At 46.9% G+C, this 14,662-nt stretch overlaps 1 protein-coding gene across 1 annotated transcript in view; it reads right to left on the bottom strand.

Moving 5' to 3' along the window:
• Window positions 1–1,547: 1,547 nt before the first annotated feature.
• LOC136314722 (inhibitor of carbonic anhydrase-like) overlaps window positions 1,548–14,662 on the bottom strand; it is a 49,782-nt gene continuing 36,667 nt past the window's right edge. Inside the window, exons 12-17 of the mRNA XM_066246010.1 lie at window positions 14,000–14,158; window positions 10,209–10,356; window positions 7,043–7,107; window positions 5,057–5,241; window positions 2,882–3,068; window positions 1,548–1,749 (exon numbers count right to left, since the gene is read on the bottom strand). Of these exons, the coding sequence (XP_066102107.1) occupies window positions 1,715–1,749; window positions 2,882–3,068; window positions 5,057–5,241; window positions 7,043–7,107; window positions 10,209–10,356; window positions 14,000–14,158 (779 nt within the window). The 3' untranslated portion in view covers window positions 1,548–1,714. The remainder of the gene's footprint in view (window positions 1,750–2,881; window positions 3,069–5,056; window positions 5,242–7,042; window positions 7,108–10,208; window positions 10,357–13,999; window positions 14,159–14,662) is intronic.

Raw genomic sequence — 14,662 nt, 5'->3', positions numbered from 1 at the left:
CCCAGTTTGACGTTCTATTCACTGCACCACCACCTGGTCAGGCTACATAGTTGAATATTTAGATTGTGTTGTCTCCCTTTCATGAGTACTGAGGTTTATTTTAGAGGGCAGTTAAGTTACTTGAAGATTGGCTTGATCCTACCAAGTTCAGTATCACTCTCAGTAAGGGGCAGTTATAGAGCAGCACTGAATCTACAGCAATTTTAGACACACATCCAAGGCATGACCTTGAGTGAAATCCTTAGGTTGGTAGGAATGTGAATGATTCCTGGCCCTGTGTAAGCCCTGAGAATTGTCAGCATATAGGTCTCTCACAGTTATTCTTTGCCCAGCCTGATAGACTTCAATTTCACATAAACACATAGATATCAGTATTTCACCAAAGACTTCAGGAGATTCTTATTAGATCCCTTTGTATATAAATTCCAATCACTGTAACTTCGCCAAGCTCCTATCTCTGTTACACCTCAATGTGATGAGCTTTCTTGTGTTCCCTCTCTCTGTACTGTGATTTGGAAATTTCCTCTAGGCAAAAAGTAAGGCCAACATTCTACTCACCTCTTTTCCTTGCTTTCTTTCAGGGATCATAGTCCTGCACTGTTATTGTCCGATGTTTGAAAACAATTGTTTTGTATATTTTGTCCAGTTTTGTAGTTGTTAATGGAAAGAGAGGAAGTCCTGTGCTCGTTACTCTTTCACAGGCAGAAGTCTACACTAATAAAACTGAATATATATATAAATTTAATAATATATAACTTAGGTTCCCATTCAACAACATTCCTTGAGCACTACCATAAGCTGGAATTATGATAATCATAGATATAACAAAATCTCTGATAAGAAACTGACCAAAAAGAAATGAGTATAAATCACATTTTCAGGAAGTTGACCATAAAAGGATAGTAGAATTATATTCTTGCAGTCCTTTTAATATTTTTCAATTAATCTGAATCAGGAGTTTGATTTCACTTGATATATAAAATTTAAATGTTAAAATATATTTAAAAAACAAACTCATGACTGTGGCCAGGTAGCTCAGTTGGTTAGAGTGTCATCCTGATAACATCAAGGATGTGGGTGTGATGCCCAGTCAGGACACATACAAGAGTCAACCAATAAATGCATAAATAAGTGGAAAAACATGTCAGCGTTTCACTCTTTCTCTCCCTTCCTCTCTCTCAAAAATCAATTAATTGCCTTGACCTGTGGTGGTGCAGTGGATAAAGCATCGACCTGGAAATGCTGAGGTCGCCGGTTCGAAACCCTGGGCTTGCCTGGTCAAGGCACATATGGGAGTTGATGCTTCTAACTCCTCCCCCCTGTCTCTCTCTCCTCTCTCTCTGTCTCTCTCTCTCTCTCCCTCTCTCTCCTTTCTAAAATGAATAAATAAAATAAAATTAAAAAATAAAATAAAAAGACCATTTAAAAAAAATCAATCAATAAATTTTTAAAGGTACAATTGAATAAATACTAAATTCAGAAGCACAATTCTAGCACACAAAAAAGTAATTTTCTCCCCCCCAAAAGTGTGAGAACATTTATGGAAGTTTTCTGAGAAGACAATTTTTATTCGTTTTATTTTTTACATCAATTGTTGTGCATAATTATAAAGATAACTGGTGTTAACACAGACCCACATGCAGACAAGTGGGAGTGCAGCCCCATCGTATTCGCAGGCTCTGAGCATCTCCGCAGGGCCCACTTTGATCAGTTTTCAACTTCCACGGAATGTGCAGGCATCGAGAAGTTCTGTGAAGCACAATACAAGAGACACACATTAAGGTACTACTTGTGCTCACTCAACACAATTTTGTTCCTATTTTCTAAAAGTAAATGGTAGGAAATAAAGATCTAAAAAAACAAACAAAACTCTGTCCCCTCAGGAATGTCAGTGCTATCCTTAACCACCTACACTGTCCATTCCCCCTGCTCTTGTTGTCTACAACACATTAAATCATTCATCAAAAATTCAGATACAGGCCCTGGCCGGTTAGCTCAGTGGTAGAGCGTCGGCCTGGCATGCAGGAGTCCCGGGTTCGATTCCCGAACAGGGCACACAGGAGAAGCGCCCATCTGCTTCTCCACCCCTCCCCTTCTCCTTCCTCTCTCTCTCTTCCCCTCCCACAGCAAGGCTCCATTGGAGCAAAGTTGGCCCGGGCGCTGAGGATGGCTCCATGGCCTCTGCCTCAGGCGCTGGAATGGCTCTGGTTGCAACAGAGCAACGCCTCAGATGGGCAGAGCATCGCCTCCTGATGGGCATGCCGGGTGGATCCCGGTTGGGCGCATGCAGGAGTCTGTCTGCCTCCTCGTTTCCAACTTCAGAAAAATACAAAAAAAAAATTCAGGTACACTCCTAATAATTTGATTATCCAAGCTTTAATTTTATTTCTCTAACTTACTTCTCTTTGAGGCAGCTATACCATTTTAGCTAGAAAGGACCTACGATAGTGTTAACTATACTTTGTTTCTATTAGTATTATTTTTTACATCTTACTTAAATTTTTTGAAAAATCGGTTCCCTGAGAGATCATTTCCCAACCTTCTCCCTTCATTTGAAGTGCTCACATACATACCTTTTTTTTTTTTAGCAAAAAAATGAAATACATACATAAACAAGTTCAATTTCCAAATGATCTCAAGTTCTATTGCACTCTCTGACTCCTTCCAGTGATTTGGCCTTTTTCATACTGGCATCTTATACTATTGTTTAACTGGGTCACCTTATTGGTGAGTCTGAATCCTCCTGCAGGGCCAGGAGCAAGCCCTCTGAATCTTTGTGTTCCTATTAGTACTGGCCCAGGGCTTAGCATGCAATGGTCCTTAATACAAACATGTTTACCTGACCCCATGTTATTGCTCCTCAGTGTTTTATTCTACTCACCAGAAGATATGCATTGCCTCACGTTAGCAATAGCTGTAAGATATTCTGGCCCTAAGTATTTTTGATAAGTTGTTTTGTCCTGGAGATTAGCCAAACATTCTGTGTCATCACTGAAGAGCAGGTCCTTGCCTGAGGATTTGAACAACTGGAACATCATATATTCAAACCCATTTCTTCCAAATAGGTCCTGGGTCAGACAGACAGACAGACAGACAGTGAGTGACCAGCAGTGCCAGGGAGCACAGGGTTGTATTCAGCTTCAAAACCCTGAATCTGCTGAACTGCTCAGCTCCAGCCCCTAGGAAACTTGGAACACAGCAACAATTTTGGAGGCACCACACTCAAGTGGCAAAAAGCAGGGCCTCTGAGTTCAAATCCAGGCTCTAGCTTTTCCTTGTCATGTGACCTCAGGGAAGTTCTTTACGGAGCTTATTGAGCCTTTACTCATTTGTAAATGGAGAAAATAACACTAAACAGTGAGCTGATATATGTTAAGCAAGTGCTAAATAGAAAGAGCTCCAAGTTTGCCATGTATCACCATCCTGCCAGTCATTGCCAGGTGTTTTCAACTTTCTGGGTCATACCTGTATGTCTTCCTGCTGCCTGGAGCCCTCGCTACCTTGCCTCTTCTATGCTCTGGGTCTTCCCTGGGTACCTGACCATTTCCATCCTTTCCTTCCACTCCCCTCTCTTCCTTTGTCCACTTCCCTTGTAACCAAGGTGGCAGCTCACCCTGTAGGGGACCCATCCCTTTAAAAATCTGTGACCATGAGCCTCTAGTTTTGCCAGCTTTCCCTGGGTTATCCTTTAACTCAGTGGTCCTCAACCTTTTTATACATGGAGGCTGCTGAGAATTGGAGGATTACTTTCGGGACCACTAAGTTAGAAATCACCCTGAACATAAACGAGTTTGACTAAAATCATTGAATCTATAATCTTCACACAACATCAGGGTGGTTAACTCTTTCATGGACCAGCACGAAATTTCTGGTAGACCGGTCCACAGACTGGTGGTTGAAAAACACTGCTTTAACTAGAATATGTGTGGACAGTGTATGCTAAGAGATAGATTACCTGTTGGAGCACCTCCAAGAATGGAGTGTGCTAATGCAAAAGGCAGACAGCCTCTGGGTTTCCGTAAGATTTTTGATTTACACCACCCCATAGGGTCAGCCCCTGTTGGTGGCCTGAAGAGGTCATAGATTGTCTGGATGTTGGCTTTGTAATTTTCATGAAGCCTAAAACAGTGTTCAGCTGGCCAGGTCCAGGAAACACACGGAGATATTCCTAGGTCAGATAGCATAACCTCCATTCTGTGTTTCCCACATACAGTTCAGTCCAGTGGTGGGATTTAAATAATTAAACAACTGATTTTCTGCCCTAATGACTATTTTAAGTATAAAAAATGATATACCAAAAGGTAGTTTATTATTTCATGCATTTAATACTTAAATAAGAACAAAAAAGGTACACAAAACTAGATTATGTTATAAGAAAGAGTTTTAAAATATTAATGAAAAAAGTGAAACAATACCTGACAAAAAAATAATGAAACTGTTATTTAAGATATTTCCATATTGCTTCTTGATTGGTATCCTCACTTGCAATTTTTTTCCCCTGTGGACGGAATGAACAATACTACAGGCGCTTAGAGTACGCTGATGCGCAGAGCAACAGTAAAAAAGAATAACGAACGTAAATTTGTGATTTCCACATTGGGCGGCTGCCAGGCGCCCTCCTTAGAGAGAACCCTGATTCCAAGTGCCATTTTAACAACTGGCTTACTGAACTCAACAAAAAATTAGGTATCGGTTCTGCCGAACCAGTGGGAAACAGCTGAATCCCACCACTGGTTCAGCCGCGGGTGCAGGCACTAAGCTAACTACCTTATTTCTGTGACAGAACAAGCCCAAGAGGTACCATGATTCTGCTCAGAGAATTGAGTGAGTCTCAGTAAGACACATCAGATGCCCACGCATCTGAGACTTTTCCAGTCCACTTTGATATCCTAGATGGCCCTCGAGAAAGAAGTGAACACAGCCACCTGACTTCCACTTTCACCGGAGGAAGGGCTGCAAGAGTCAAGCTCTACTGCCCAGGAAGAAAGCGTGTGAGGCCGGGCTGAGCTGTGTCTGTGCAGGTCTGCAAGTGAATGGAGCATCCGGGTGCCCGTACCTGTTGGTTGAAGAGCATTCTGCGAACAAAATCTGCCTTATCTTCCCTTGAGACTACAGCGTGACTTGGGACGATGGCTAGGTGGCAGTTCTCAGCCTCAGTCACAGGCTTTCTGGTGTCATCAAGGCACAGCAGCTCAAAGTCCTCCTGCTTTAGAGTCTTAGCCCAGTCTTCAGGGTTTTTTCCTGGGGAAAGAGAAGCCAGGACAACTGATGGCTTTCACTGAGGTCCCCTCCCTGGGGAGATGTGACCAATTACCAGTGTCTGGGAGAATTACAGAGATACACAGAAGCTAAACAATAGACTTTTAAAATAAAACAGAAGAGAAACATTCATAAACTCATAAATTCATAACCTTTCTGATCAGTGCTTTTTCAGTCCTGTTTTAAAAACAAAGATTTCTTCAACAGGCATGAAAAAAGCATTTGCCAAAAAGGAAAAGATGGATAAATTTACCTATATTAAAATTAAGAATGTCTGTTCAGCCTGACCAGGTGGTGGCGCAGTGGATAGAGCGTCGGACTGGGATACGAAAGGACCCAGGTTCGAGACCCCGAGGTCACCAGCTTGAGCATGGGCTCATAGGGCTTGAGCAAAGAGCTCACCAGCTTGGACCCACGGTCGCTGGCTCCAGCAGGGGGTTACTCGGTCTGCTGAAGGCCCACGGTCAAGGCACATGTGAGAAAGCAATCAATGAACAACTAAGAAGTCGCAACGCGCAATGAGAAAGTGATGATTGATGCTTCTCATCTCTCTCCGTTCCTGTCTGTCTGTCCCTGTCTATCTCTGCCTCTGTAAAAAAAAAAAAAAAAAAAAAAAAAAAAAGAATGTCTGTTCATCAAAAGACATCATTAAGAAAGTAAAATGGCAAGAATTTTCAGAGACGGACAATATTTTTCAATACATGTAACTGTCAAAAACTAGTATCCAGAATGTACCAAGAATACCTATAAATCAAGAGAGCCAGATGTACTCAGATGGACTGCATCCTCTGTGTGTTTGTCAGCTGGGTTCATGGCCAATGTGATAACCAATCCTGCCTGACCAATGGTGGTGCAGTGGGTAAAGCATTGCCCAGAATGCTGAGGTTGTTGGTTCAAAACCCCAAGGTCTCTGGCTCTGAGCATGGGTCTGTCAGTGTGGGGGTCACTGGCTTGAGTGGGGGATCATTCACAGGATCCCAAAGCTTACAAGCTTAAATCTGAAGGTCACTGGTATGAAAAGCCCAAGGTTGCTAGCTTCAGTGTCCCCGATGAAAGCTATACATACAAGAAGCTCTGTGTACAACTAAAGTGAAAGCAAGGCCCTGGCTGGTTGGCTTAGTGGTAGAGGATTGGCCTAGCATTTGGAAGTCCCAACTTCGATTCCCAGTCAGGGCAGACAGGAGAAGCAACCATCTGCTTCTCCACCCCTTCCCCTCTTTCTACTCACTCTCTCTCTCTCTCTCTTCCCCTCCTGCAGCCCTAGCTCCAATAGTTTAAGCAAGTTGGCCCAGGCACTGAGCATGGATGGCTCCAGACCTTGACTCAGGTGCTAAAATAGTTCAGTTGTCCAAGCAACAGAGCAGTGGCCCCAGATGGGCAGAGCACCACCCCATAGGGGGCTTGCCGGGTAGATCCTGGCCAGGGTGCATATCGGAATCTGTCTGTTTGTCTCACTGCCTCTCACGTACTAAAAAATAATTTTAAAAAAGCAACTACTTAGTTGATACTTTTCACCCTCTCTCTCCCTTCCTCTCATTCTTTCTCTCTCTCAAAACAAAACAAATCAAAAAAACTGAAAACAAACAAAGAAACAAAAAAACTCAATCCTGTCAAGTATGACGGAGCATGAAGAATTTTCTCATTCCCTAAGTAAAAAATGTTAGGAACCAAATCCCTAGAGTTTCATAGAGTTAATAAACTTCCTTGATTGCCAACTAGGAAGTCATTTCCCATGAGAGACTCAGATTTTTCCAAGGGAGGGGAGGACAGAACAGGCACGTACCATCTGTGTTCTGCAGGACTGTGGGGTGCTTCACAAAGGCCACGTCTCCCTTCTCAACCAGACACCTGCACACCAAGGGTCAGGTCAGCAGGGAGGATCAGCGAGTGTGGAAGGGAGAGACACCGAGAGGGAGTCACTGGGAGGAAGATTGCAAGAGGTACTGGTGTGGATGGGAGTGTGTGAAATTAGGTCAGTTTGGGACATTGACATTTGAGGTAGGGATGAGAAATCCCAGAGGCAGATGGATATACCAGTCTGGAGTCTCATCTGGTGTTTCGAAGAGACAGTTGAATAGGAATGTCAGTTTGGGAATTGTCAGCGTATGGATTGATGGAGGCTAAAGAGCCATGGGCATGAAGAGGGAAATCTAAGGATGGAGCCCCCTGGGGCTCACCTCCATGTAGAGGCTGGGGCAGTGAGGCAGAATCAACAAGAGACTGCGATGCAGTAACAGGAGAGGGAGGGGGAATCCAAGAGAGTGTGGTGTCCTGAAGCCAAGGAAGAAACTGCATCCAAGAGGAGGAAGTGGATCCAGTGATGTTGGTAGACCGAGTAATGTGATGACTGAGAGCCGGTCTTTGGGTTTATTTAGCGATATCGAAGGCAGTGGTGATGTCAAAGTGCCGTTTCAGCTGCGTGGTGGATGGTGGTGCATCACGGGGGAGGTGTGGTGGGAGCAGCCAGCCCATGTGCCAACCATGAGGAGGACTGTTTTCTATAGACGATTTAAAAACAACCATAAAACCAATTCCACTGGTTGGGGTTGGGGGAGGTGGACCGATTCTGAAGAGACTGAAAGGAGAGAAATTAGAGTGAGCAAGGATGTTGCATTTCTTTGAGGAATTTTGTTGCAAAGAGGAGAGACATGGGAAGCTGCTGGAGAGGAAAGCGAGATCCAGAGAGGTTTTACTTATTTATATTTATTTATGTTTTACATGAAAAAAGAAATCAACATGTTTGTAGGCTGATGGAAATGAGCTAGTAGAGAAGAACATGTGGTGGTGCAGGAGGAAGAAGGGAGGCGTGCTGGGGCAGTACCCTGCAAGAGGCTGGAGGGGAGGCAGTCGATGCAGGCACAGGGCTGGGCTGTGCTGGGAGACAGCCTGTCACCCCCCAGGATGAGGGAGGCAGCGCAGATCGGCACAGAATGCCAGCACATGGGCAGGTGCGGCGCTGGGACACAATCTTTCCACTGCTTCGATTTCCTCAGGTGAAGTGGGAAACAGGTGTCTGACAGATGGAGGAGGAAGTGTGGGAGGATTGGTGAGAGGAAGAAGTATGCAATCATCTTTTAGAAGAGCGGGATGGTGAATGGATGGAGGGCCACGTGGCTCCTTTAAGGTGAGTTCTCATTCCTTTGAAGGGAGACCAGTCATCCTGGAAGTGCCAGCGGCACCCAAGTAGTGGAATGCTGGACTTGACCGAGGTTGCGGTTCAGCCAGGAAAAGGGAGAGGCATTGGAGGATATGTGCAGGGGAATGACGACCACAGCTGCGTGTGGAATGCACACTGGGTGCAGAGGGGGGAAAAGACATGAAGAGGGGTGAGGACAGGGAAGGCGTCGTAGAATCGGAGGATCACAGGTCAGTAGGAATGAAGGGCCATTGAAGTTGGGAAACTATAATGAGGTGTCTGAAGCTAAGACTGTTCTTTGTGTGTTTATCTTTGTTTTAGAAAGAGAGGAAGTTGTTCAAGACAGAATGCAGTTCTAGGTCCTCCATGACATATTGCGATAGTATCAAAATGGGACTGTCAACCCTAATACCAATGCACCTTCCGATGTAAAGAAAAATTAACTATTTTAGCCTAGGTTTAAACTCAGCATATATTGTTGTAGCGAGATCTGTGAAATTATGTAATTTATGGATGGCTTATGAAAGAGACAAAACATTGGAGAGGGCAGAACAAGGTAGTCTGGCACTGTGAAGAATAAAAGGGTCTCTTCTAGAAGTTCTCATATTCTCCACACAACAGCCATACAACCCTAATTCACACAACATACCCTGTTACCTCAAAGGGTCCCACCCTGCCCATCATACTTAGAATGAAATCCACCTTCCTAGCCAGCCCAGCAGGACACCAAGACAGCCAGTGCCTGCGGCCCCAGCCTCCCTACCCGCCCGATCCCCTCCCTCCTGTGCTCTCCTTGGGCCTTCTGCTCTGGTCCCACACAGTGCGATCTGTCCCACCCCCTGCCTTTGTCCTTGCTCTTCCTTCCTCCTGGATTACTCTTCCTCCAGCTTTTCTCAGGCCAGATTCCCTCTCAATGTGTAATCCTCGGTTCACATGTCCCTCTGCTGGCTGAGGCCTTCCCGGACCACCATTTCCGAAACGGTCCCCTACCCATGTCACTGCCACATCACCCACCTCGGTTCCTCTGTAGCTCTTACCCAGTCAGCAAGTGGTTCTCCTCTATGTGTTTACTGTCCTACTCTCGGGGGACTCGGGGCAGGGACTGTGTGTTGCTGCGATAACCCTGTGCCTGGAATAGTGCCTGCCACATACTGGGTACTCAATAAATCTGTCTTGAATGGATAAAGGAACCCAAGAATGTCTATTTTTTCAAATGTACTCACTGCCAGGTGTGAGAAGCACGTGTAGGGTGCTCCTCCTTTGATTTTAAACTGGGGCTCTGAAAGATTCCACGACGTGTCCACAATCACCCCGAAGAAAGGAACAAAAGTAGAACGAGGGCTGTGACCCTGCAGAATCGTCTCGCCTCTCCCAGGTGCCTGAGGCAGCTGGGTCTACGGGAGAGTGCTCCAGAAAGGGATGGAGTCCCAGGCAGCTGGGTCTACGGGAGAGTGCTCCAGAAAGGGATGGAGTCCCAGGCAGCTGGGTCTACGGGAGAGTGCTCCAGAAAGGGATGGAGTCCCAGGCAGCTGGGTCTACGGGAGAGTGCTCCAGAAAGGGATGGAGTCCCAGGCAGCTGGGTCTACGGGAGAGTACTCCAGAAAGGGATGGAGTCCCAGGCAGCCGGGTCTACGGGAGAGTGCTCCAGAAAGGGATGGAGTCCTCGGGGCCACTGGGAATTTGCAGTTCTAGCTCTGAACCCTGGCTCCTCCTACACGCAGCACGCAGACGCTGGCATGATGGAACAGGTGAGAGGACAAGAAGCTCACGGGGTTGGTGCCAAAGAGAAAGGGGGAGCACAGACACTACTCGCCTGAGGGCCCCACTGAAGCCGTAGTACTTCTCCCGGCTGCTGGGAGCACAGCCCTGGCCCGGACTGCTGCCACCGCCGCCACCGCACAGAGCACAGAGACTGGAACCTGGATCCGACCCCGGGGCGCAGCTTTGACTGAAAAATGCGTCTGTGAAGGAGGAAACAGGAGGTCAGCTCTTCCTGCCTCTGTCAGCGGGAAAGCCTCAGACTCTAGTCCCTAGAATTGCCTGAATGATGTAAAGACATTTTCAGGTGTTTAGTACATTATTCTAAATAAGAACTATATGGAATAGTTCTTAAGAAGTCACAGCTGGAGCGAAGTAAAGGGGGATTAGCTGAAGGCACAAGGGTCTGTGAGCTCACGAAAGTCCGCCCTGCCCCGGCACAGGAAGAGTGGGCACAGGTCCTAGGATTGAACCTAAGAGTGGACAAAATGGGAAGTCCTGGCTGGTTGAACCTGTCCCACACGTTTTCCGACTTCTGCTGCCTTGCCCTTCTTTGCAAGGTCCACCCGTCATCACTCCAAGTCCAAGAAGGGGGTGTGAGAGGCCTAGCCACCAAGCCCTGAGCTGGGCTCCAGGGCACTGTGGTGAGGACTCACCCTCCTGGAACCCAAGTTGTGGGGCACCAGTCATAAACTCAAATAATCACACAGTGAGTTCATGTTTCCCCCCTTGCTCTGCGGAAAAATATATGAGTTCCACAGGCTGCTGATAAAAAGAACCCGGTGCATGGCCCTGGCCGGTTGGCTCAGAGGTAGAGCATCGGCCTGGTGTGCGGGGGACCCGGGTTCGATTCCCGGCCAGGGCACACAGGAGAAGCGCCTATTTGCTTCTCCACCCCCACCCCCTCCTTCCTCTCTGTCTCTCTCTTCCCCTCCCGCAGCCGAGGCTCCATTGGAGCAAAGATGGCCCGGGCGCTGGGGATGGCTCCTTGGCCACTGCCCCAGGCGCTAGAGTGGCTCTGGTTGCGGCAGAGCGACGCCCCGGAGGGGCAGAGCATCGCCCCCTGGTGGGGAGAGCGTCGCCTCTGGTGGGCGTGCCAGGTAGATCCCGGTCGGGTGCATGCGGGAATCTGTCTGACTGTCTCTCCCCGTTTCCAGCTTCAGAAAAATACAAAAAAAAAAAAAAAAAAGTAAAAAAAAAAAAAGAACCCTGTGCAGACCTGGCAGTCAGGGAGAGGCCTAAAGTTGAGAGATGAAGAATAAATAAGAATTACCCAAGTGAAGCGTGAAGGAAGTAGCATCTGCAAAGGCCTAGGGTAGGGGTGAGGGTGGGGGTGAGGAACAAACTGCCTAGACATCTTAATGGAGGCCCTGGGGCTGGACCACCTACAGCAAGTGAGTGGGGAAGAGGCAGGGACCCAGACCACAAGTGACCTTTTACACTTTGGTGTAGATTTTGTTCTTTAGCCTTAGAGAAACAGGAGGCTTCCAAAGGGCTTTAGACAGTGCTAGGCAGGCCAGAGTCAGATTGGCTCTTTGCAAAGAATGGTATGACAACAGGGGGGATGGAATCCAGGGCTGATGGGGGTGGTGCATGCCAGAGGCCACTGCAGTAGTCAAGGGAAGATGAGCAGCGTGGACTAGGGCAGCACAAAGGGCAGCAAGGGAGGTGGAGGGGAGAGAACTGGGATCACCAGTGATGGGTAGGTGTGTGGAGGATGACAGCTCCCAGGTTTCCAGCTGGGGCAAAGGAATGTGGGGTCCTCCACCAAGCGAGGCAGCTCAGGTCAAGACCGGGCACACGTCAGCGGAGGTGATGTGTTCTGTTTTGGACAGGTTGGACTTAATGTGTTTTTGAGATATCTAAGTAGATGATGTCAAACAGGTGGTTCATATACACAGGTCTGGAGTCAATGAGAAAACTATGATAGGGATAAAAAATTGATATCAACATATAGACATCATATTAATAATAGTGATAGCAGCAAACATGTAGCTAGTGCTTATTATGTGCCTAGCTTTCTCTCTTTTTTTCTTTCTTTCTTTCTTTCTTTCTTTCTTTCTTTCTTTCTTTCTTTCTTTCTTTCTTTCTTTTTTTGAGTGAGAGGAGGGGAGATAGAGAGATAGACTCCCACATGCACCCTAACCAGGATCCACCTGGGAGCCCCTGTCTGGGGCCAATGCTCGAATCAACAGAGCTATCCTCAGTGCCCCGGGCTGATACTCAAGCCAATTGAGCCACTGGCTGTGGGAGAGGAAGAGAGAGAAAAGGGGGAGAGGGAGGGGGAGAGAAGCAGATGGTCGCTTCTCATATGTGCCCTGACCGGGGACTGAACCTGGGACATCTACACATTGAGCTGACACTCTATCCACTGAGCCAACCATCCAGGGCTGTGCCTAACTTTCTACATATGATATTTGTTTAGATGGTAATCAAGGCTGTAGGCATGGGTGTGAGTGCTTGGGGACTGAGTTTAGAGTGGGGAAAAAACTTGCTGTAAGCAACTCAAATATTTATTAACCAGGTTGGGAAAGGGGGACTTTGTAGGGGTAGGAGAAAAACCAAGCCAGTGTGTTTTCACAAAAGCCAGGAAAGAGTGTTTTAAGCTGATCTGAAGAAATAGAGGTCAGGGAGGAAAGGACTACTAGAGCATGCCCTTACAATTAAGCAACAGGCAGGTCACGGTAGCCTTGAACAGAGTTCTTTGATTGAAATGATGCAGAAAGCCAGAGAGCAGGGAGTGGGTGGGGAGGTAAGTGGTTCAGACCAGGCTTCTAATAAGTCAGCAGCAAAGGAGAAGAGAAGAAGGCAGGAGCTGGAGGAGATTGTGGGGAAAGGGAGGATTTTTAAAGATGAAAGACATTAGGTATGTTTACATATTGAAAGAAATTGTTGCATATACCAGAGGGGGTAGAAGTACTAGAGGGTCTGAGGCTCTGGAGAGGGAAGCAAGGAAGGGAGATGGAGGAGTCAAGGGTGCAGGTACGTGACTGGCTGGGTTGTGGAGGGCAGCTGAGCAGATGCAGCCATCAGGAGGCCACAGCTGTGGCAGTGGGATATTGAGGGGGAAACTTTCTGGCAGTTTCAAATGCCAGTTACAGGTGCAGATGAGTTCATCTGCTGGGAAAGGGTGATAGATGTGTGGGAGGGAGGTGTGTGGGCAGTTGTAACATTAGGATAATCACTGGGAAGTGCAGGGCATGGAGCAGAGAAGCAGGAGCCTCCTGAGTACTGGGGGCCTATGGAGGCCAGCAGCTAGGGCATTCCCCGTGGAATGAATTGTTCCTCCCTGTGACATTCTCCCGCCATGTTCAACAGCTCAGGTGCAGAGGGAGAACAGAACAAGGAGTGGGGTTCTTACAGGGCTGGGATTTTTCAGATGGCTGGGGAAAGCAGGAGAGCAGGAGCCTTTTCCGACTGGCAAGAATGTTGCTAAAATGACTAATGCTGGAATCTAAGTAAAAGATAAAGCACTTAAGGACTTACTGTGTTTAAGATTTTCAATTTTGAAAAGCAGCCAATTTATTTGGGAAAACAATACACATGGTCACACACACACCCCAGTCTTGCTTTGCAACCCCAGGCTTGTTTCCTGAGCCAGCTGCAAGACTTATATTAACGAATAGGGTATCTCCCCAAGATCTGCCCTTTGGGCCAAACCAATCCCCTCAAAGCAAGGCAGTGAGGAGAAAGGGGAGGACTTGCCGAAGGGTGTGTGAAGCTCACCCACAATGTCTGTCTGGCCCTTTTACACCATCCCTTGCCACTAACTGAACTGAATTTCTCCTGTCCATAGACACAGGCCCGAGGAAGGGGCTGCCACAGCGCCTCCCAGAACATACTTACCAAATTTACAGGATCCTGTCTGGTTGTATAGTAATAAGCCCATGGGGATGTTCCAGCCTGCAGCAGTGCCAACTGCGGTGTGGCAGGACTTCTTGCCTCTCAGAGAGCTCCACGTGAGGTCGGCATCTGATTTCTTAACCACTGCCACAGCATAGTAACCTTGCAACAGAGACACCAGTATGCAGTTTCAATAGCTCCAGGGCCCTCCGAAAATGTAGTCTTGAGCTACTGCAGCCAGTCCTGGCCTAAAGGAATAGTGGAATCTCTCACCTCACTCTAGCAGAAGCCCCAGCAATAACTGTCATTATTAGGTTCTAGGCCAAACAGACTGACGCTTCCAGTCCAGATGTGTCTACATACATACATTCATAAGTGTTACACACACACTTCATACTTCCTCAGTTGAATCCTGCTATACAGTCTTTTCTGCGAACTCCTTTATTCTTTTTCAATGACATATTGTAGACACCTTTCTGATTCAGGAAATCACTATAGCTCTCTCATCCTATTTATTGGTTGACTCTAAGTGATGATCCACTATATGGAGGACCATATTTTATAATCCCCTTACTGGTGGGCATTTACGTTGTGACCTGTTTTTCCCAATTATAAACCCCTTATCGGTATAAATCTTTGTACTTATGAGTATGTTCCTGTTTAAAT

This window comes from Saccopteryx bilineata, chromosome 10 (genome assembly GCF_036850765.1).
Source record: "Saccopteryx bilineata isolate mSacBil1 chromosome 10, mSacBil1_pri_phased_curated, whole genome shotgun sequence".
In the NCBI taxonomy this organism is placed as follows: Eukaryota; Metazoa; Chordata; class Mammalia; order Chiroptera; family Emballonuridae; genus Saccopteryx; species Saccopteryx bilineata.
This window is presented reverse-complemented; position numbering and strand designations above follow the sequence as displayed.